The sequence below is a fragment of the Rhipicephalus sanguineus genome, chromosome 10, assembly GCF_013339695.2.
Source record: "Rhipicephalus sanguineus isolate Rsan-2018 chromosome 10, BIME_Rsan_1.4, whole genome shotgun sequence".
NCBI classification, from domain to species: Eukaryota; Metazoa; Arthropoda; class Arachnida; order Ixodida; family Ixodidae; genus Rhipicephalus; species Rhipicephalus sanguineus.
In genome coordinates, this window is record NC_051185.1 from 125104189 (window position 1) to 125126476 (window position 22288).

General features: G+C 46.3%; 1 protein-coding gene and 1 long non-coding RNA gene across 2 annotated transcripts; both read right to left on the minus strand.

Annotated features, from left to right (window-relative positions):
- Positions 1-4455: 4455 nt before the first annotated feature.
- LOC125760178 (uncharacterized) lies at positions 4456-8973 on the minus strand. Its single transcript, XR_007417812.1, has 3 exons — positions 8864-8973; positions 8748-8798; positions 4456-4527 (listed from the first exon to the last, which is right to left on the minus strand). It is a non-coding gene; the product is annotated as an uncharacterized LOC125760178 (long non-coding RNA).
- An 8790-nt stretch (positions 8974-17763) lies between these two features.
- Positions 17764-21735, minus strand: LOC125760308 (uncharacterized). Its single transcript, XM_049420189.1, has 2 exons — positions 20191-21735; positions 17764-18548 (listed from the first exon to the last, which is right to left on the minus strand). Exons 1-2 carry the CDS (start codon positions 21716-21718, stop codon positions 17764-17766), a joined length of 2313 nt encoding a protein of 770 aa, XP_049276146.1. The 5' UTR covers positions 21719-21735.
- Between the last annotated feature and the right edge of the window lie 553 nt (positions 21736-22288).

A 22288-nucleotide genomic window follows, 5' to 3' on the forward strand; every position in this document is an offset into this window, starting at 1 on the left:
GTCGCAAGCTTGCAAAGACTTTACAACGCACGAACAAGAGCGGCAGAAGAGCCTTCACGGTGGCACCACCACTTCTGAGTCCACGTTAGTCGCCGGAGCGCTCGTATGGCTCTCGGTCCCTACCACTGCAACTGGCCTCTCTTCAAAACTACTGCCGACATACGACGGCCCCTACGGGTCATCGAGCGCACATCACCGGTCAACTACCTGATCGAACCCATCGAACCAGCTTTGGACATGCGCCTTCGAGGGCGCGACATAGTCAACGTGGAGCGCCTCAAGGCCTACTAACCCACTAATAGTGACAAGCTGTTAGGTCGCCGAACGGCTCCCTTTAACCATTACGTTTATTGCAGAGAGTAGTGAAGACAGGACAAGAAGGGACACAGATAGGCGCTATCTTTTAAGTGTTTTTTTGGACTCAGATCACACATATTTATAATTTAAAAAGAAAAACTTCTACATGCGCAGGCACAGCTGCGTCCAGGAAAAATAGTTATTTCTTTGACAAGTAGTGTAATGACACACTAACGCAATCTCGGCCAAGATTATGAATACTTGCTGACTCAATAATCAATGTAGTATAGTTTCTTTACTGTTTGGCAAACAGGCAATCGCTGCGTTTCTTTACATGTTTGCAATGTTCCCTGAATCTTTCCTTGAGATGTTGCCCCATTTGCCCTCTATAATGCTTACCCCGTGATAGGAGTATCTGATAAACGGTACCTTATATGCAGGGCACGTAACGTGTCCTGTGATTCTTATTGCAGCCAAGCCTCTCCTCTGAGTATCTGGGTTGCTGCTTTTCCATAGTTTAACATGCTTATTTGAGGCCATGAACATTATGCTGATGATTCCGAGCACCAACCGTTTTTATATTGTTGAATATTCCGTGCAGATATGGCATCGTGGCAAACATTTTTCGGCCATCAAGATTTGGCTTTTTTTTTTTTTTTTTTTGGCTTGGCAACTGGAAGGTGGTTTTCTGGGTAGGGCATATGCAAACGATACAGCAAGGTGAACAGGATATCCTGCTTGTGTCAGGGGAGTTCTTTGGAAATTAAGGCTTGTCCACAGTAATAGGAACAGAAATTTTACTGCGTTAGCGAGCCACAGTGGCATAGGCAGAAATTCATTTCGGGGAAGAGGGCAAGTGGGGGCATGGGCCCGGTCTGCTACCCCCTCGCTACGCCACTGTCCGAGCAGTGTCAGACAATGCACCTTTCTACCATTATTGAGTGGGAGAAACTAAGAGGCAGCAATGGCTTGTTTCCCATCAGTTCGTATAACTAGCTCATGCACTTTTTATGCAAATGAAATTGTACATTCAGGAACCTGATATGGTACAATCCTTGCCCGGATGCTCGTGGGTAAGCACCAGTGGGTGTTAATAATCATGTGCCAGTGTTAATATGTTAGTGGCTTCAGATTCGAAAGAACCTTTGTGGTATTTAATAAAGAAAGACGCAGTCATCCTCATATCTAAAACATTTAAAACTTATGTGCTTCCATATGTACTAAATAATCATGTTCCTATTTCTTGTGGACGAGGCTTGATTTCAAGAACTCGCTGGATGCAAGCAGGATATCCTGCTCCCCTTGCTGTATTGGCTGCAGAAGCCCTACTAAACAAACACCTTCCAGCTGCCAGGCCAAAGAAATGGCTAATCGTGATGGCCACAATATGTTTGCCACTATGTCATACCTGCACGGGATATCCGACAATATAAGAACGGTTGGTGCTCGGGCAATCATCAGCATAGTGTTCACGGCTTCAAATAAGCGTGCTAAACTATGAAAAGGTTGCAACCCAGACACTCACTTGGCTGCAATAGGAATCACAGGACACATTATGTGCTCTGTAAGGAAGGCATCGTTTATCAGATGATGGGATAAGCATTATGTGGGGCAAATGGGGCAGTGTATCAAAGAAAGGCTCAGGGAAGACTGAAACATAAAGAAAGGCAGTGATGACTGGTTAGCTGAACACTGGAGCATGTGTGGTTGCTTCCCACTTTTTGATGAGAGTTTCATCGTGCGTATGCACATCAACGAAACTACTACATTAAAATTGAGTCAGCAACTATTAATAATCTTGGCTGAGATTGCATTAGTGTGCCTTCACTATCTTTAAGAAAGAAATAATTATTTTTCTTCGATGGAGCTGTGCCTGCGCACGCCCACTTTTTTTTTTTCATGGCAGCTGCACCACAGTTTCATGGCAGCACAAACAACACATATGTTCGATGGAAGATGGAGGAGGCTTGAAGAGACGAAAAAAATCTTCAAACGGTATGTCACTGCAGCCAACTCTTGTACGAGTAGACTTGCCTTCATCAAGATGGCAACATCAAGAATTAACAGTTGCTCCCTTTATGAAGACAACTCCAAGTTTCAAAACGTTGGCTCTAGCGACATCCCATGTTCAAAGATTACAAGCTCAACAATACAAACTATTCGACGTTCCATGTTCAAGGAATGCAAACTAAATAATATGCATTGCACTGAAGTGCAGAAGGTACGTTTCTCACTCCTAAGCTAAAGGCCAGTATATGCTGTATATCAATAGACCTTATGCAAAATTGCTGCCATCTGTTGAAGGTTTGACGAAGCTAACGATTCGGCGCCATGTTGGAGGCTTGTGGCCGAATTCTATTGCTGTCGCCGCTATCACTTCTTGCTTGTATCCGCTTTGGTAGTCGGCAATCAGGGCATAAAAATGCCAGGCAGGCCTGTACACGTTACCGGCATTTCCTAGTTTTTACGTTGACGGTTATTACGTGTAAAGAACCGCCTCACAGCGAGAAGAAGGTACAAGTTTGACACTGCGAGTCACGTGCAGGCCTGTCGTCGTCGATAATGAAGCTCTGCGCTAGGTTACAAATTGGCCTGTCTGTTTTCAGTGTAGCGAATAAAGCGTTGTTAGCTATCTGAACATCATGCTTGTATAATGTAGGATGGTTGGGAAGAGGCTTTATTTAGCGCGGCTAGGCGCAGCGATGACGGTAAGAAAGTGCAGTTGACCCAATTCAAAGCTTATTTCATGAGGGACAGTCTATGTCGAGCCGTCGTAGTGTCCATCTAATTTTAAATAAAACGTTGTCCTCTTTTTATCTTTGAAATAATATTATGTCGCTGTTGTAGTCATCCGACCTATGTTATGTACAGAATTACCGTGCGATTAAAATGCAGAAAATTGCGCATCTCATGCACGTGGAAAGTGAACATGAAAAGTGTAGTGTCTCCTAGAAGTAGATGCCGATCAGCTGGTATTTTATTGAATATCCTTCCGATATGTGATCCTATATAACAGGAAACGCCAAGAATATTCGTGTTCACATTGTCGCTTTAGGGGCCTACTGATGCTTTACAATTTAAACCCGTTGCGGCAAGGCAGTTTTGCTTCGCCGACTGAAACCGCCTCACCGCGTAACCAGCGGTAGCGCACCCACGGTAGAATGTAGCACATTTCCCGGAACAGCATTTTATTTAGTTTCATAAGAAAAGTACCACGCACTTGAAGCACCTGTTAACATTTCATAGCAAACTGGAGTGTACAGAGGATTTTTCCGAAGGGGGGATCAGCTTTTGGGAGAACCTGATTTGCTCTTCCTGGGGTATAAGTTAAACAAAAAAAAGTAAGGGGTGGGGGCGGTCAGGACATCCGGGCAACCCGTCTGAACCTGGCAGTGATACCACATGAAATGCTTGAAAAATACGCATAGTGAAGAAATACGCACGCAAAGCATCCCACCAGACGCTACCTTGTTAAACTCCACCATCGAAAACAAACTACAAACAACACGCTCCAGCACAAGCGGTCCGTCCGCTGCAAATCAATGACGCGCACGAGCTATCTGTCTAACATGTAATTGTTATCGCAATTTAATAAACAAGCTAATATCAACAGCAGCGCAGGCATGCGCGAGTAGCCGCGATGCAGCTTTGAAGCTCGTACACGAAGTGGGTTTGTGCCTGCAGCAAGCACACGGTGCGAAAACTTTCTTGTTCTGGCATGACATGAAAGAGTGTTCTCTGATGAGTGCCGATGCTGTCACATACCACATATATTAACGGCGAACGGAAACACGGCGTTAGTCGTAAGCAGTAACCGAAGCAACGGAACGATCTGCTGATTCTCGTCGGCCACGAGGAAATGTACTAACATGGAGGCTTGGTTCCTGCAAACCTTCTTTCAGCATCCCAATTTCCTCAATCTCAGCAACACAGCACTCGAAAATATGTTGGCATTTTCGTTCTTATCAGCCGCCACACGTGATATGTACGCTCCTTGTCTACATGCGGAGCGCGCTTAGCCTTCAACATGGCGGAAATGCACACAGCGGCCGCTAGATGGCAGCAGATTTTGCATAAGGTCTATAGGTGCTATGTGTCCAAACTGTCGCAATCTAGTGATGAAAAGAAATGCCTACCACTCATTATGGCTTGCCCGGGCTTGCAGGAAGTATGCTCCTATCTTGTACTGCAATCTGTCCTCTGTGTCGGTGCCATGAACAGCTCTCATCGCTGATACATGCATAATAGATACCACAAGGAAATGTTGATTTTCACTCAAGACAAACCCAACCACACACAGATAGTGAGTACCAAACATGTCCTCAGGCAAGTCTATATTCATATATTAAAGAGATCGATCCTTGAATGAAGGGATCAGGGTGCAATAAGAACAGGTATTAGTGGACCAGCCACTTGCAGACTATTGAAAGAGTGCCATTGCGTGTTCAACATTCACACATGTACACAGTAAGCAATCAGTCATGGGCACGTTACCAGTAAAATGTAACAGTGTTACAGTTACCTAAGCCAAAAAAGTGGGATAGGTTTCAAACAGGAGAAAGTGCCTCAGACATGCTGGCCGACGCTTCCATAGGGGGACCTATCTTTATCGAAGGCACCTTGTCATCCTTGGCGTGTTAGTTTTAAAGGGTTAGTGTTGACGTCATGTCTAGCGGTGGTGCTTGTCGCTGTTGGTAATTGCTGTCTGGAAAGAGAAAACTAGAGAGGAGTGTAGCCCTTGCCACATCATTTCAAGAAAGTTTGCAACGGCGCTCAGGCCTCTCATCTCAGAAGTAAGGGGAGCTGCAAAGAAGGAAAAAAAAAGCAAGAAAAAGGGGAGAAAAAAAGAAAAAAAAATGGAAAAGGGGGGGGGGGGTCTACTGAGCGAGAGCCGTCAAAGGCAAAAAAAAAGAGTGGAGTATGAAAGCCACTTGGAAAGGCTGCAGAAGGGCGGCACGTCTAGCCCTCACAAAGGGCTGCAGAAGATGGTGGGTAAGGCAACTACAGGCGGGGGAAAGCGGGCGGCGTACTTTTAAAGCCCACATGTGGAATTTAAGTGATATTGAGAGGGGTGTCTGAAAAACACGTGCTTGATGGGGTGAAGTCATTGGCTCTGTTAAAGTAACTGTTACAGTTACAGTTACAGAGTTTCCAAAAGTAACCTGTTACAGTTAGAGTTACTGTGACAAGTAACGTCGTTACTTTGTTGCAGTTACTGTGACGAAGTAACGTCGCTACTTTTCCGTTACTGTATAAAATAAATAATAGATTACAACCAAACGATAGAATTCATTTATTAAATATGTATGAAGGCATGCGGGCAGTCAAAATTGCACGTGGTAAAACCCTAGACGAAGTAAACCTAATAGGGGGCCAAACACAAGCATTTGTTGTGGACACCTCATTTTGTTGCATCAATTTTGTTGTTCATGCACCGTTGGTGAAAAAGGGAATTTATTTGCAAATAATAATAACAAATGTCCTCTGATACTCAAAATGGAAAATGTGGTTGATGCACTAGAACGACAGCAGTATCATAGGATGTTTATTAACGACACCCAGAAGCGCATGCAAATAGCAACGGAGAGTGTGTGACGAATGAAGACGACGTCCATTGTGTCTGTTCCATATATATGTTCAAGGTATATCAGACCCTGTTCGGTTAGCTTTGCGTCCGCTGGGCATACAAACCGTTTCTAAGTCCCGTTATACTCTGGGGCATGTGTTCGCGAAACCCAAAGATTGCACACCTGCAGACGATCAGAGTAGGGTGATATACAAGCCCGATGCGGGCATTGCGACGCGACTTGCATCGGCGAAACGGGAAGGAAAGAATCAACAAGGCTTAAAGAAGGCAAACGGGATGTTGTTAAAGCAACTCATGAAACGCATTCTAAGATGGAGCTTGTTTAACACTTCCGGAGAACAGGGCATAGCTTTGACGTAAACACTGTGACGACGCTGGCTCGTGAACGAAGGTGAGGGGAAGGAACTCCTGGAATCGCGGTTCATTCGCCGCGACGCGTCGGCTTGCAATATAGTTACTGTATATGGCACCTTTAGGAGCCATGTCGTAGCATATATAGTAACTATAGTCGGATACAACTTAAGAAGTCAGGAGAGACTAAAGAAAAGAAATAGTCCCGCTCATGCACACGCCGATGTTCTCCAAAGGCGAAGCCACCGCCATCCCGCTCATGATGTCCGTCCCGAGTGCGCGCCCATTGGTGCAGGCTTGTGTTCATCTGCCTTTGAGGAGAAAATGCCGCTGACTTCTAAAGTTGTATCCGACTATAACATGCAACAACCACATTCCCCTACTGGTTTACACGGACGTATGGGACACTGGTCGATCTCCGCAAATTTTTTTCTTTCTTTCCTTTTCTTTTTCTTGTTGCCAGTGTATACTGAGGATGTCACATGCATAGGAGGCAAAGCGTCCATGTGATTTTGTTAATAATTGTTGTATTAAGTTGGAGTAAACCTTTTACAATTAGTTTCAAAGAGGTTTTGAAAAATTACTTAGTTCACAGTATTTGTGCCTCTCAACCGTTTCGCGCTCTGCTGCTTTCTAGCCGTCAGTCAAACACGATTATTGCGCAGCCTCAGACGAAGGAGAATATAAACTTGGCGTCGTGATGTTCCACCGGTACACCAAGAACCGAGCTAGAAGCTCAAGTGACAAAAAGGATATATATACGCCGGAAAAAAAAAACTAATTGAATTTAGCAAGTTGTTCAGTTCCAACATGATTGACTTACATGTAGTTTACAAGTAAACTTAAGTTGTGTTAAAGACTGACTGCTGACCTCGGTCTTCTGCAGGGTAGATAATTCTCTAAGCGACCTCCACCCCTAAATTGGTAGGGGAGCCGTGCTGTGGAAAGATGAAAGGTGGAGAGGATATGGGAAAGTAACTGTAACGGTATTTCCCATTACAGTTACTCTGTAAAAAAGTAACAGTGTTACCGTTACAAGTTCCTATAAATTAAAAGTAACTAGTTACAGTTACAAGTTACCGAAAAAGTAACTAGTTACCGGTAACGCGTTACTAGTAACTAGTTATTGCCCAAGACTGTAAGGAATACCCGAAATATGCACATAGTCCTATGGGCGATCCACATGAAAATAACGATATGCACACTTTTATCGAAATATAAAAAAAATGAAAGAGTGAGCGTGGTCCATGTGCACTTGGTGTGAGGTGGGAATGAGCCATGCATATTGTATTGCATCATGAATGTAAGCCATTCAGGGAACAAACTTTTGGTTCTCTAAAGCGAATTCCCGTGTAGTTTGTCTTGTAGAGATGAGCTGTCAATTTGATTTCATTTTAAGTTATGTAAGGCCTTCACAAAACCGATAATATTTTCCAACTTTCTGTGAACTTCTGGAAACATATATGAGAATTGAGATCTTTTTCTTTTAATTTATGACCTTACAAAGCTCAATAAACCCTAAATCACTGCATACTAAACCTTGGTTATGCATTTAAGTAAGAGAGCAATATTGGTACTATGCTAAGTAAAAAAAAAGCGTGAAAATACAATAACTTAAAGCACCACACAATAAAGCAACATTCTCGCAACATGAGCACAATCTAAGTTATTTGTGATAGAGAACCTCGTGTGCTTAAAGATGCTAAGAAAAAATATATAATGGCAGAACACGAGCTCACGCATATTTTCTCAAACACACAATATTGAAACAAAGAGTAGCATGTGTTAGCTTAATTAACCTAATTGAATTGACATATTCGTCTACTAACACTATTTGATATAAACATGTGCTTCTTCACATTAAGTACGCATTTGTTGGAGTGTGCACTTAGTACCAGTACGTAACGTAATTCACTCAAATACATTACTTCGAGTGAGCTCCTTTAAAACATTTATGAGGCAGCTAGGTTAAAATCCTAACCACAAAACAACTGCATGGATTTCTGGCGAAAAGCTCGGGGACGCAACCACGAAAACATATCCATCATCGTGTGCGCGTGTCAGGGCTGTGTGTTTTGTTATCACGTCAGGGGCGTAGCCAGAAATTTTTTTCGGGGGGGGGGGGGTTCAACCATACTTTATGTATGTTCGTGCGTGCGTTTGTATGTGTGCGTGCCTATACAACACCCCCCTTGGCTACGCCCCTGTATCACGTCCCCAGTCTTGTGATAATTTTGCGTGTTATTGCCGAGTTTGGTGAACTCTCGCATCACCACAGTGAAAACATTATGGGACGACCCCATGTGTTTAAAAGCACACACTTTTTAACGGCGACAAGGGATTCTAGAAACACTCTCAAGCGATGATCTCGTACAGTAAACAGTCAAGGAATAACAGCACAACGACACGAGGCCTGCATGATCGAAGCATAAGATTGCGTAGCGCAATGCGCATCCTTCAAACATGTTATTTATGGTGGTGTATATAAGAGCACCCAAAGCACAAAACATACCTGCCTATCGGGTATCTGTTGATCATCCTCGCTGTGCCAATACGACGGTTCCTGCAAACAGTTTTCATGCAATGAAGTAACAAAGTTACGTAGTTCAGCGACCTTCTTCAACTTACCCAAGTTTGGCACAGTCGCTCGTCAAAAGGCTCAAGCTTCCGCTCCTGTGGAACCGCGGTCGCCGCTTGTCAAAACACTCGGACGCGGATTGTCTTCGGAAGTACACTCGATCACTCGATCAACGTGAGTAATCGATGAACGAAGCAAGAAAGCACTTTTGAGCGCGGACACAAAGCTGTGCGTCCCGTGAGGCTGTGTTGAGTGGCAACGAACAACGACCATCACCTGCCACTGGATCAAGGCAGGAGAACGCCCCAACACGCGGAAAATGCCCAGTCGACGAATGTCGCGTACGATAAGCACGCAATAAACGCACACAATACACGATAAACATGTAAGCGCGGCACACATGTGTTCACGGGAAGCTGGTGGTGCTCCGGCAGTACGAGACCTGTTGCAACTGTTAGCTTACAGTCTAAACCAAAAAGAATGTAGGTGGCAGCAGTGTCGTGATATGCTACAGGCCATAATTTTTATTAAAAATAAAACGTATTTGTGGCTTTTCACACAGGCGAAGGTCAGGGAGGCGGGGCTCTGTATATAAGCGTTGCGTCCGCCTTTCGCGTCGGGCCCCATATAAGCGTTGCGTCCGCTCGAGCCATTTCCGCCTCGGGCTCCATATAAGCGTTGCGACCGCTCGCGGCCGCATATAGCGGGCCCAATCCGTCACCGCAGAATTTGTCACGCTTAATGGCGATTGAAGGGCCGCTTATATGCAGTACGTTGTGGTGGAATAAAAATGGGCCGTTTATGTGCCGGACGTTATACGGTACTTGAATAAGAGTGTACTGTCCACAATAATTGCGCTACATATAATGCACAAGAAAAACTATGCGTTTATTTTGATCTTGGTGAATATTACACGTTAAATACAATCAAAGTGACTTACGAGCGTGAAAGAATATTAACGCACGAGGGGACGTGCAGTGCAACTCGCTCCTCGTGAGTTCAGCTGATCGTTCATCGTCGCTGTCACTATGTGTGCTTTCAGTCTTCTACGTCCAGTGAAAAATCTTTGTCGTCAAGATGGTTTCTTTCAACACCACTCCTGAAAGCAATCTGAAAAATTTTCTCCGCGGAACGGCTTCGACCACTCCGCGTCACCACGTTAACTGGGCGCGGTGAACATTTTGCGATTTCGCTCTCAAACCGGCCAACAAGCAAATCGCTTGTAGTGTGCTGCCAGCTATCAGAAAACGTACAAAATCAAGCGGCGTAGCGCTGGTCAATTTGTGATTGCTCGCGTGGCCGCGCGAATTCCCGCGTATATTGTTATGGGATTGGTGCACTGCAAGAGCAGTGACGAACGCTATATGCAAGTAAAACGAGGTGATTTTCAACTGAAAAGGGCAAGGTCAGACGATAACATTTAACTAAACTACGTGGCTACAGAGTCCTCTTTTCTTTCTTCACATTTACAGTACACTTACTGCTAATAACATGCCATATACTTTATACTTTCCTTGGCACCATTGTCTGTTCTCATGAATTTTGCGTCCAGCAATTCTAGGGGCGCAGTAAATTCTAGATCATCGAATTGCTCGGTGTGCCCGACTGCCGCTATCCCTCATTACTATTATCTAAGTCGCACAAAACTATCAATCACCTCGCATCAGGAAGACGGCACTACGTATCTTGCATGATTTAAAAAATACGACGTCCGGCGGTGAGAACGCAAATGGTGCCAGAAGTCAGATGGAGAGATCCCGGGGGCAGTGTAACACCGGCCGAAGTGCAAAATGCTTCACGAATGAATGTGGAACGAACCATGCAACCTAATAAGAATGTCAAAGTAACTTATTGGATGTGCCGCCGAAGCATTGGCTTCCGCCTGTGCTCTGCTTATTTAAAGCTGAAGGGATTGCAGCTTTTCACATGCGGCGTTTCTGGACACCAGCGGTTTCGTTCTCTTGAACGGCACCACGTGAGATATCGGCATTAAAGAATTCAAAATTTCCGCCATGACGTATGAAGTGATGCTGCACTAAAAAAATTGGGGGACCCTTAAGCTTCGCCTTTAATAGTTGAACGCGATTTCGATATCCTGACCCTAGTGCGTATTTCAACCACTTAGTGCATACTTTTTTATCGCATGATCTTACTCGAGAAGTTTAAATTGTGGATTATGACAACGCAATCGCTAAAGTTGTAAGTGGCTTGTGTCATTGAAGCTTTCGCATCTGGCTGCATTCTGTGTAAAGGGTAGCATGCTTTAAACAACGAGAAATTATGCGCGTGGAATCTTCTCGAACTTGCTATGCACCCACTACGTGGTCAAAGCGAATACGCGCAGTAACGTGTGTGCCTTTTGTAATGGGCGGCCGTCTTTAAACCACGAAGTCGTTGTGATAATCACATGTTCTGACGCCCGATGGCAATGTACGCTTGTTCCACGCAATATTACTGCGATATTACATGTTGTATTGTGAAGCCTGTATACAGGACGCGTTTGTTTGTAAAGCATAAACGTTATTCTCACTTCATTTCCAAACAGAGGAAGTTATTTTAACTGCATTTTCAAGCAGACGTGTGGCTGTGTAGTAGAATACCTGCTTACCACACAAACGGCCTATATATTGATAAATATATAAATTGAAGCTCCAATTCTACTGCTGTGTTAAAGTCATGACGGAAATTTGCCCAAAAGCGATTTCGCAAAACTGAATATTTCGAAGGACTCGATAACGGGAATGTAGTTACGGCTTTCAAATGAACCTCCGGACGCGGATGTGAAGCCTGATGTAATTTAGTTAGTGAGTAGTGAGTGCCCCTTTAACACAGTGCTATCACAGATGCGCGAGTTTCAGAAAACACCCACTAGACATTGTTGAAGTGGAAATAGCAGATTTGTGCGAAAGGAGATAACAGAAATAATCCTCGAATTCCTGTCATTCTAGCATTTTCTTTTTGTTTTTCTCACAATACGTTTTTTAAAGAACAGATGTGCTCTACAGCGCAATTTCACCGTTTAAAGTTGATTTTCGAACGACTGTGACTCCATAGGGAAGATTATTCCAATGTACTCATTCACAAAAAATACCCGGCTAAGCAAAAAAATAAAACTTGAAAATTGTGCTCCAGCTTTCTTTCCGTGATTTCTCCGAGTTTACTGTGTATTTGCGCAATATCACGTTGTGATAATATCGATAAACGCAACGAACAATAAGACGTGGTGAAAGGCATAATGGAGTACTGACGGGAATTTGAAATATTTTGGGATTGTTGCTCTAAATAAGGATACCGGTTGCGAGGATCATAAAAAGAATACTGTGGTGCCTGGGGATGCATCTCATATATTTTTATTACCGCTTCTTTAAAAAAACTACAGCATATCCACGGGTGAAAGATGATGAGCTTGGGCGAAGCTCCTGAAGCAATCATGGTTACACCGTGAAATGTTCAGTGGTTTCGCACAGCAGTAGTCAAAGCGATACGCCGCTTTGATTATTTTTACTTTTTCCTTTTTTATTATTTTTTATTTCTTTATTTTTATTTTTTAATTTATTATTTCATTTTTATTTTTTATTCTTTTTATTTTTCATTTCTTTTTAATTATTTTTTTTTCATTTTTTCTATCTCTATGGGACAGCGCCATCTAGTATATCGTCGTCACCCAACTGCAGTTTGCATGCATCTCTATGGGACAGCGCCATCTATTAAATGATACGAGAGACGCGACGGCGGGGGAATGCCCGACGGAGCGACAAGCGACCAGGTGATGCTAGAAGGAGCTTCGCTCCTAAAAGACACTTTCGGTTTCGATATAATGGGTCGGCTTCTCCGTGACGTGTCATGGCATTGGGACGACACGGAGAGACGGCAATTCGCGACGTACTAGCGGCAGATCTGCCATCCGCGCGTGGTGCACGTAAACAACAATGGGTACATTGTCTCCAGCGACCGCGACAGTGGTTTCTGTGATTTAGGCCGCATGCAGGACGCAGAGTTCGCAAACTCAGTGGAACTGTGTTGACTCGTCGGGATAATGTCCATTGCGGTGGGGCTGGCTTGCTGATGCTCAGCTACGAAAACGTTAAAATCAAAGAAAATATTTTATGTGTGCTAGCTGACTCCGGAGTGTGGCGAGTGTTAACACTGCATATTAAGGAAACGAAAAATGTCCCTTTCGCGATATCTCAAAACGTGTCAGTACACCTCTAAATTCGGGACCGCATGATTGCAAGAATGCTCCCACACGCAATGTCCTATCGGTGCGCTAGGCAACAAACGCCTGTTGCTTAAATGAACCGAGCATAATTTTTCTATGTCAGACCGATACTACAGGCTTCTAGAGAGCGTGTTCGGCAAGACAGTTTGTTTCGAAACGTATTGCAATGGCGCATAAAAAACATGCAATAGTCAGACAATCAGTCCCACTGTGACAGAACAAATATCGTACCTCTAAGTTCCTTCAATCTTCACCAAGTTGTTAATTGGAAACGCTGCAACAACACGCATTTTTTGCTCTTATTAATACACGAAAGCTTTGATAAATAGAATGTGTGCTAGTAGCTCTATCCGACAATCATAGCATATTGAATGACATACTGCTTCGATATGCTTGGGGAAGGCGTAAGCTTTTCCGTATTTTTGAGTAGCTGAAAGCCAAGTAAACAAAAAGAGCACCATCTCTTGATCAGTCCCGCTTAGTATGGACAACAACTATACGGGCATTAAAAGACATAGGGGCTACAAGCAACTGGCTTTTTGGAAACGGTCGGTCATGGCGGCTGTTCGTAACTGAATTTCACAAAAGCTTGTATTTATAGAGAAAAATATGTGCTTCGAGTATATCGGTGACCAATTAATTCTAGGTATAAATATGAGACAAACAAGCAACGCTAGGTTCAATTGTTCATGGCAGTGACGGTGAACCACAGTTTCCAGTTCCGCTTATGACAAGCGGATTTGGGTGTCTTTTTTCGCCGAGTCGCTTGTACAATTTTCCAGTCGCTTGTCGTGTTTTGGGGGCCTTTTTGCATTTTTCCAGGAAATATAGTTATTTTAGTGATCATTAGGTTCACCGACGCACGCTTGTCGTTCACTAACAGCTTGTTTGTCGATGACAGAGTAGTTGAGGGCATAGGCGTGCGAAGGGTTCCCCATCAAAGAGGACGAAGATTTATCGCAGCACCCCCCCACCCGTCCTACTAAGTCAAGGTATGTGGTAGATTTTGCGCCCCCTCCCTCTCCGTTTATCTGAATGGGAGGGGGGGGGAGGGGCAGCCGCCCCTACTCACCCGCCCCTGTGTGCACGCCTATGGTTAAGTGTTTAAGTCAAGCATACGTTGCGGGAATCAACAAGTAAGGTTAATCGCGCGTTGGCAAACGTGCCTTCAACCGAATGGAGGCTACGCTGGAGACAATGTTAGGTAGCTATGTGCTTTCGTTCATAGTTGCGCATATTTTCGCTGTAGAAAACAATTAGGTTATTTTTTAAACTACCCTTCGTAGTCCAGTGACATTTTTTAATCGTAATTCAAAATATTCTCAAGAATGCGAAAATTCATTATGTTTCCGGTTCTTTTGAGTTTCTGCTGTGATGGGTATTCGCTTATTTGCACGGTAGCATCTGGCAGCACTGCGGTGAACGAGGCGGCAGTTACGCTAGTAGAGGTGAAATTCTGTTTTAATAAATGTATTTAAGGTAAAGTTGGAGCCTATAGGCATGAATGATTAGGCGAACCTGTGCCCACAAAACTAAGAAACTGAAATTTTAACCAATACACTCGCTACACTGAAGGCGGCGGTCCCTTCCAGCATTATGGCTAGCCCTCGTGTAAGCTCCCGGATGTACTTTACTGTTCTAGTCCTGCGCGCATTCTGAACACAACAATCTGAAAACAATCACAAAGCTTCTTAAATACAGTGGCGCAGCCTGCCCCCAGCGGCGCCAGCAGTTGGTGTGAGTGAAACCCGAATACATCAAAATAAAGAAATAAGGGCACCTGGAATTATAGTTTTATGAATCGTTATTGTGTTTGGCTCGCAAAAACACTTTTGAGGGTGAGTGATCATCAAAAGCCCAGGTGAACGAATCTGCAAACAGAACTATAATAAAAAAGTGCTTGTTGATTTTGTATTCTTTCTCGCTGTTTTCATTCGATCTGTTTCATGCTGCTGCAGATCGTTCACATGAATGCTTGTTAGAGGTTTCTAGGTATGTCACCATTAAACATGGCATCCACTCTTTCATGCCCGAAATCACTCTCTTTGTGATGAATCTTTTAAGAGCGCAAAGTGGAATTGCAGCAACAAAGGCCGCAGCGATAACTACACCGAACGGTGGACACACCGTTCAGTGTAGTTATCTGCTGATAGTTTCGACGAAATGGGCTATGTTAGTCAGGAACGTAGCGTATGTGAGCGTAGCCTATGGAGAACAGGGTCCGCAAAGTTTGGCGCCACCGTTGGTTTGGCGCCACCGTTAAGTGACGGAAATAGCTGGCGTACTCAACCAACGCTATATTTGCCCACGCTGTTCTGAAGCTGTCTATTATCAATTGTCTCAAGTAACAGTGAGCAAGCAGTAGCGACTGAACATGGAACAAGGACAACGAAACTAAAACGAAAACTTTCGCGGCACCCAGGGATCATACCGGTGTCACCCGGGCACTTTTGACCACCATCGGTGCCTCAGTGGTCAAGATTTCTTTATGGCGATGAACAATGGCATTATTTAATTTACCGTTTCCCGGGCCTGTATTCTGACGGCCCGTGGAAGCCTCGCTGAAAGGTAACTACGTCACATGACACCATTATCACGTGACCTTGCAGTTTGGAGTGGTGCCGTGCCATCTGTGACCGTGAACCGCTGGCTAGTCTGCTATGTCGTGGGTCCACCCGTCTGCTCCAGCCAGGGTTGCAACGCCAGCTGCAACAAGGCCCCGACCCCCACTGCGATTAGATTGTGAAAAAAGAACTATTTCCGCTGGGCTTTAACTTACCATAGCTAACCTACTGCAGAGTGCCAGCGTCAAATACGAGGGTTCTGCAAATGCTTTTGCTGTGGAGTACCAAGCAGGTTTCGATATTGTCACGTGGCCGTGACGTCGACGAAGACCGCAGGCGAGGTGTCCAAGATGAAACTCTATATTTGGCCGAACTTGTGGCCGAGAAACGGAAAGTTAATTTACAGCAATACACGCGGTATGCACTGATAGCGGCGAACAGAGCGTCGACCGTCGATCAACTGACAAGCGGTGAAGCCGGTCGGCATTTATACATGTCCCGTGGAAAATTCCAGCGCTATCGCTGGTTGTCGCGCAAGCTCTAGAATAAGCTCGAGTGTTCGCGTCTTGCGCGCAATCTCAACAAAACCGTCTACAATAATCGCGAAGCTTCTCGAAGAATGAGGCGCGGCTTGCGCTGAGCGTTCCGGACAATCTTTGTGGGTAAAAATCGAATACAGGGAAAGTGATAATAAGAAACGCACGTGGCAATGCCCGCCTCTGAAAAAGCATCGTCGCGATGCTGAAAACAGAACACGGGGGGGGGGGGGGGCAATTCATGCAACAATAAATAACAACAATAAAGCAAGAAAGTACAATAAACAAGCACAAGCAAGATAGTACAATAACAAAGTAAATGTACAGTCCTCAGGTTGACTAACGCGCGTAATATGGCTTGAAGCGCACGAAATGGACGACTTCAGGTTGCGCACGGCGCCGCTGGGAGTTCGTAATGCCATCAAGGACAACCTCGTAGTCGAGTGCGCCGAGGCGTCGAAGTACCCTGCACGATCCCAAGTATCTTCGAAGAAGCTGCTCACTAAGTCCCCGTCGGCGTATTGGCGTCCATACCCATACACGGTCACCGGGTTGGTATTCCATGTGGCGTCGTCGAACGTTGTAGCGGTGGCTGTTATTCGTCTGCTGGTTCTTGATCCGAAGGCGGGCGAGCTGTCGTGCTTCTTCGGCGCGCTGTAGGTAAATGGTCACGTCTATGTTTTCCTCGTCGGTCACGTTTGGCAACATGGCGTCAAGTGTCGTAGCCGGGCTCCGTCCGTAGACCAACTTGTATGGCGCCATCTGCGTCGTTTCCTGTACGGCCGTATTGTACGCGAAGGTCACGTACGGAAGGATGGCGTCCCGCGTCTTGTGTTCGACATCGACGTAAATGGCCAGCATGAAGGCGATGGTTTTATTTAGACGCTCGGTGAGGCCGTTGGTCTGTGGGTGGTATGCGGTGGTGCGGCGGTGGCTCGTGTGGCTGTATACCAAGTTCGCCTGAGTTAGGTCAGCCGTAAACACCGTACCTCTGTCGGTGATGAGAACCTCTGGGGCGCCGTGTCGAAGGACGATGCTCCCAGTCAAGGACTTGGCTACCTCAGCGGCACTGCCTTTGGGCAGGGCTTTTGTTTCGGCGTAGCGGGTGAGGTTGTCGGTAGCCACGACGATTAATTTATTTCCGCAAGTAGACGTTGGGAACGGCCCCAGGATGTCCATCTCGATCTGCTGGAATGGTCGCCGAGGAGGCTCAATCGGCTGAAGGAAGCCTGCTGTACTTGTGGGTAGTGTCTTCCGTCGCTGACAGTCTCGGCACGTCCTTACGTAGCGAGTGACGTCGGCGACAAGGCGCAGCCAGTAGTGTATCTGATTGAGTGCACACGTGCGTCAGTGTCTCAGCAGCCAGTGACGTTTTATTATCAGTAGCATGCTTTTATACAGTTGTGGCATGCACAGTGTTGCCAGCTTGCTACATGCTACACGCTTTTTCTTTTAAACAAAGGAAAAACGTTATTTACAAGTTAAACAAAGAGCAACTGAACGGGTTAATTAGTTTGACGAAATTGTTCATCGTAGTTCAAACGGCAAGGTTTTCGCCTCTCCCTTGTCGACCTGCGTGCCATGGGGCTGGTAGAAGTCGCACGGACAGCCTGCTCGTCCGGAGACGGTGGCTACGCCCGTAGAGCTGCTGGCGTCACTTCCTCCCTTCTGCGTGGTGTGCCGTAGGATTCTAGATGCGGACCTCCACCAATTTCACTTCCCGCTGGCACGCGCACAGATGTCTCACTGCTTTCCACTGGCACGCGCACAGATGTATCGTTGCTTTCCGCTGGCACGCGCACACATGTTTCACTGCTTCCCGATGGCGATTCCACTAAGGTTTCACTGCTTTCTGAAGATGAGCCGTCATTCGTCGCACTGCTTTCTGATGACAAACGCACCGGGCACGTCTTCTGCTCGTTGAAAGGTTCCGCTGTTCGCCTGAGGTCTCGGCGGTTTCTTCGCAGCTGTCTTCCCTCTTCTGTGAGAACCAAGTAAGAACGCGGGCACACCAGTTTAAGCACCTTCGCTTTCAAACGCCAAGAGTTATGGTCCATAACTCTAACAGTGTCGCCTTCTTGAAGTAGCGGTAACGGCGTGCCCTTTTGCACGTTTTGTCTATGCTTGACGGGCTGCGACTCGAGACAGTGTTGAAACTCGGGCAGTGGTGTACGAAGGTTTCGGTGCATCAAAAGCTCTGCGGGCGACCTGCCGTCTTCGAGTGGTGATGTTCTGTAGGTTAAGAGCCCCAGCCAGAAGTCGCTTGCTGCTCCTGCTTTCTTCATCAATCTCTTGATGACCTGGACTCCTTTTTCTGCGAGGCCATTTGATCTAGGAAAATGGGGGCTGGAAATAACATGTTCAAAGTCAAACATCTGGTAAAAATCTTTGAACTCCTTCGCGGTGAACTGTGGTCCTCCATCCGTACAGAGGTGCTTGGGTATCCCGTATCGAGCAAAAATGCATGATAACTTTTGGACTACTGCTCTCGTAGTAATTTCCTGCAGCTCCTCAAAGTCCGGAAAATTTGAATACGAGTCATACACAACGATATACCGTCTTCCAGCATATTCAAACACGTCTGCTCCTACTCTCTCCCATGGGTGATCAGGTGTATCGCGTAAAAGCAACGGTTCGTCGGCTTGTCTGTACGCATGCAATCGGCAGGAAGGGCACCGCTCAATCATAGCAGTTATGTCGTCATTCATTCGAGGCCAGTACATGAGCTGTCGCGCTCGGGCTTTACACTTTCCAATACCCAGGTGGCCGCGGTGCAGGCGCTCTAACATTTGTTTGCGCATTGAAGTGGGAATGACAACTTTTGTTCCTTTGAGCAGTATGCCCCTGACAACAGATAGCTCATTTGCGCATCTTTTCAGCTCACCTTCGATGGGCCGCGAAGCTTCCAGCCTTTTTATCACGATCTGCCGTTCGGGGTCTGTTGCGATAGCCTCAGCTAGCTCTGCCATTGTTTTAGGACTTACTCGATCAGACAAGATGCTTATAGCATGAATTTCAACATCCTCGGTAGAATATTCCGGCAGTTTCTGCCCCTGAATGCGAGAGAGCATGTCCGCTATTATCAGCTTCTTCCCAGGAACGTGCCGCAACTGGTAGTCATATTTTAACATGCGCAAGAAAGGTCTTTGCAGTCTTGGCGGTATATCACCGAGTCCATTTTTTGAAATGGCTATCAAAGGGCTGTGATCAGTTTCTATGACTATCTGCCTGCCCACGACAAATTCGCTGAACTTTTCGCACCCAAAAACAATGCTCAGTGCTTCCTTCTCTATCTGCGCGTACCTGCGCTCCGTGTCTGTTAGCATTTTGGAAGCATAGCCTACCGGACGCCATTCTTCACCATGCTTTTGAAAAAGTGCAGCTCCTATAGCGAAAGCCGATGCGTCAGCGGATAGTTTTGTAGGCAGTGAGGCATCATATATTGCAGGAACAGGAGCTTTCGTAAGCATTTCGCGTAAAAGATTCCATTCCCTGTCATGCTCGTCTGTCCATTCAAAAATGACATCGTCCCACAGCAAGGCACGAAGCGCTTTCGTGTGATTGGCCAAGTTTGGCAGATACTTAGAAAAGTAGTTCACATAGCCAAAGAGTCTTTGCAGGTCTTTTTTCGTTGAAGGCGTCGGGCACTTCACGATGCATTTAACCAGGCTGTCATTTGGTTCGATTCCAGAAGAGCTGATTTTGTCACCCATGAAGTATATTTGGGACGTTGCAATCGTGCACTTATCCCAGTTAAGAGTTCAACCAGCGGCTCGTGCAGCGTTCAAAGTGTTATACAGCCTCTCGGTATGCTCTTCCAGCGTGGCTCCCCAAATTATGACATCATCCACGTAGACACGCACGCCGGGCAAACTGTCAAAAATTTCTGTCATCGTCCTCTGAAAGAACTCCGGCGCCGAAGCTATCCCAAATGGTAGCCGTAAAAAGCGGTAACGCCCGAAAGGGCTGCTGAACTGTGCAGATTCGCGAAGTATCCTCGTCAAGCGGGATTTGATGGAACCCGCTATTTGCGTGCAGTTTGCTGAAATATTTCGCACCTGCAAGCTCGCTCTCAATCTCTTCCCTTCGTGGAAGCTGGAAGTGCTCCCTCTTGATCGCTTTGTTCAAATTCCTCGGATCCATGCAAATACGCAACTTTCTGTTCTTTTTACGGACAACTACCAATGGGCTCACCCAGTAAGATGGTTCTCTAGCTTTCGTGATGATGCCAGCGGCTTCCAGGCGGTCCAGTTCTTCCTTGAGTTGGGGCCGTAGTGCCAGGGGAACACGCCTTGCAGGCTCCGCCACTGCCCGGGCGTCGTCCTTCAAGGTCGCTCTGTACACCCGCTGAAGCTTGCCGGTACCTGTGAACAAGTCTTTAAACTCCATTTGTATGCGCTTAGACAGGTTGCTCTCACTTCTGACGTCGTGAACGACGTGGTCAACACTAACCAAACCAAACTGCTCACAGGCTTCAAGCCCGAGTATAGCCTGCCTTCCTTTTTTGACGACAAAAAACTCGACTGGGTGACTCTGGGATCCTAGTTGAACAACGAGGCGGACTTTTCCCAAGTGCTTAATTTCGTTTCCTTCGTAGCTGTGCAGAATAGCTTTAGTTGGTAGCAGAGGCTGTCGAGATTTCAATGTCTCGAATATACCAAGTGGAATTAAGTTGGCTTGAGCACCCGTGTCAACTTTCAGCTTTACGTCACGGCCAAGTATGCGTGTGATAACCAGCCAGTCCCGGTTCGACTTAATCATGCCGCTGCTGCCTGCCGCGAAAATTTCGAGCACGCTGAAATCGCTATCGCTGTCCTGCGTTACATCGTTTCGCTGGTCAACGTTATCCACCTTCGGCGGTTTGGTTCGGCAGCACACAGCGAAATGGTTTGGCTTGTTGCATTTCGCACAAGTCTTGCCATAAGCAGGACATTGCCTAGCCTTGTGCACTCTGTCGCAAAACCCGCATCTGCTTTTACTTTGATATCTATCCTGGTGTTTGTCCTTGACGTGCTTTACCGCAGAAACACTTCTTTCTTCGCTCCATAATTTACTGCGTGCAAGTGCAACTTCCTCTGCTTTTGCTCCCTCTACGGCCATCTCGAGGGTCAAGTCTTTCTTAGATAGCAGCTTTTCACGCAGGCTCTTGCTTGCGGTTCCGAAAACTATCTGGTCCCGTAACATGGACGCACGCAGTGTGCCAAAATTACAGCTCCTAACCTTCAACTGCAGGTCCCTGTAGAATTGCTCAAATGCCTCGCCATCCGCTTGGACTCGGCTGCCAAACACGTACCTCTCATACGTCTCGTTGCTTTGCGGCAGACAGTAGGCGTCGAAGGCTTCCACCAGCTTGTCGTAGTCGACTTTGTCTTCTTCGCTGATGTTCAAGGTGTTGAACACGTCGATGGCCTCTTGTCCGGCAAGATGAAGGAAGATAGCTGCTTTCTGCGCCTTGGTACGTGGTTTCTGTGGTTCCTGCGGCTCGGTGGCGGCAAAATACAGCTGTATACGCTGCTTGAACTTCACCCAGTTGTCCGGAACATTTTCACCCAGCCGTAGCGGCTCTGGAGGCGGAAGCTCTCCCATGGCTTTCGAAGTGGGCGTCAACGCGGGCTGCCCACTTCTGACACCATGTATCTTATTGAGTGCCCACGTGCGTCAGTCTCTCAGCAGCCAGCGACGTTTCATTATCTGTAGCATGCTTTTATACAGTTGTGGCATGCACAGTGTTGCCAGCTTGCTACATGCTACAAGTAGTACTTTTCCTGTACTCGTGCGAGCGTGCGGGAAAGTCCGAGTTCAGCCGTTGGGTCGTCGTGCAGGGCATGCAGGATCTTTGGTCGCAATCCTGAAGGTACAACGATAAGGTAGCTGGCTCGGGCCGGATAGAAGTTCTTCTTTACGAGGCCATTGTTTTTCAAGGAAAATGATGCCAATTCTCGCCTGAATACTTTTGGGACAACGATGGTCCTGCCCTCCAGGCATTCCACTAGACCCTTCGGTTCCGGGTCGGGTCGCAGTCGTTCGGCGAAGTCATCGGCATTTATGGCTCCCAAGAAGCTGTCATCATCCTGGTCGTCGGGCGGTGGTGGGTCGACGGGGGCACGAGACAAGCAGTCGGCGTCGGAGTGTTCCTTCCGGACTTGTGCACGACGG

Coding starts and splice junctions, on each gene's coding strand:
- LOC125760308 (XM_049420189.1), bottom strand. CDS start 21,718: ATGGGAGAGCTTCCGCCTCCAGAGCCGCTACGGCTGGGTGAAAATGTT. Junction 18,549..20,190: donor GATTGAGAGCGAGCTTGCAG/GTGCGAAATATT, acceptor GTACGGATGGAG/GACCACAGTTCACCGCGAAG.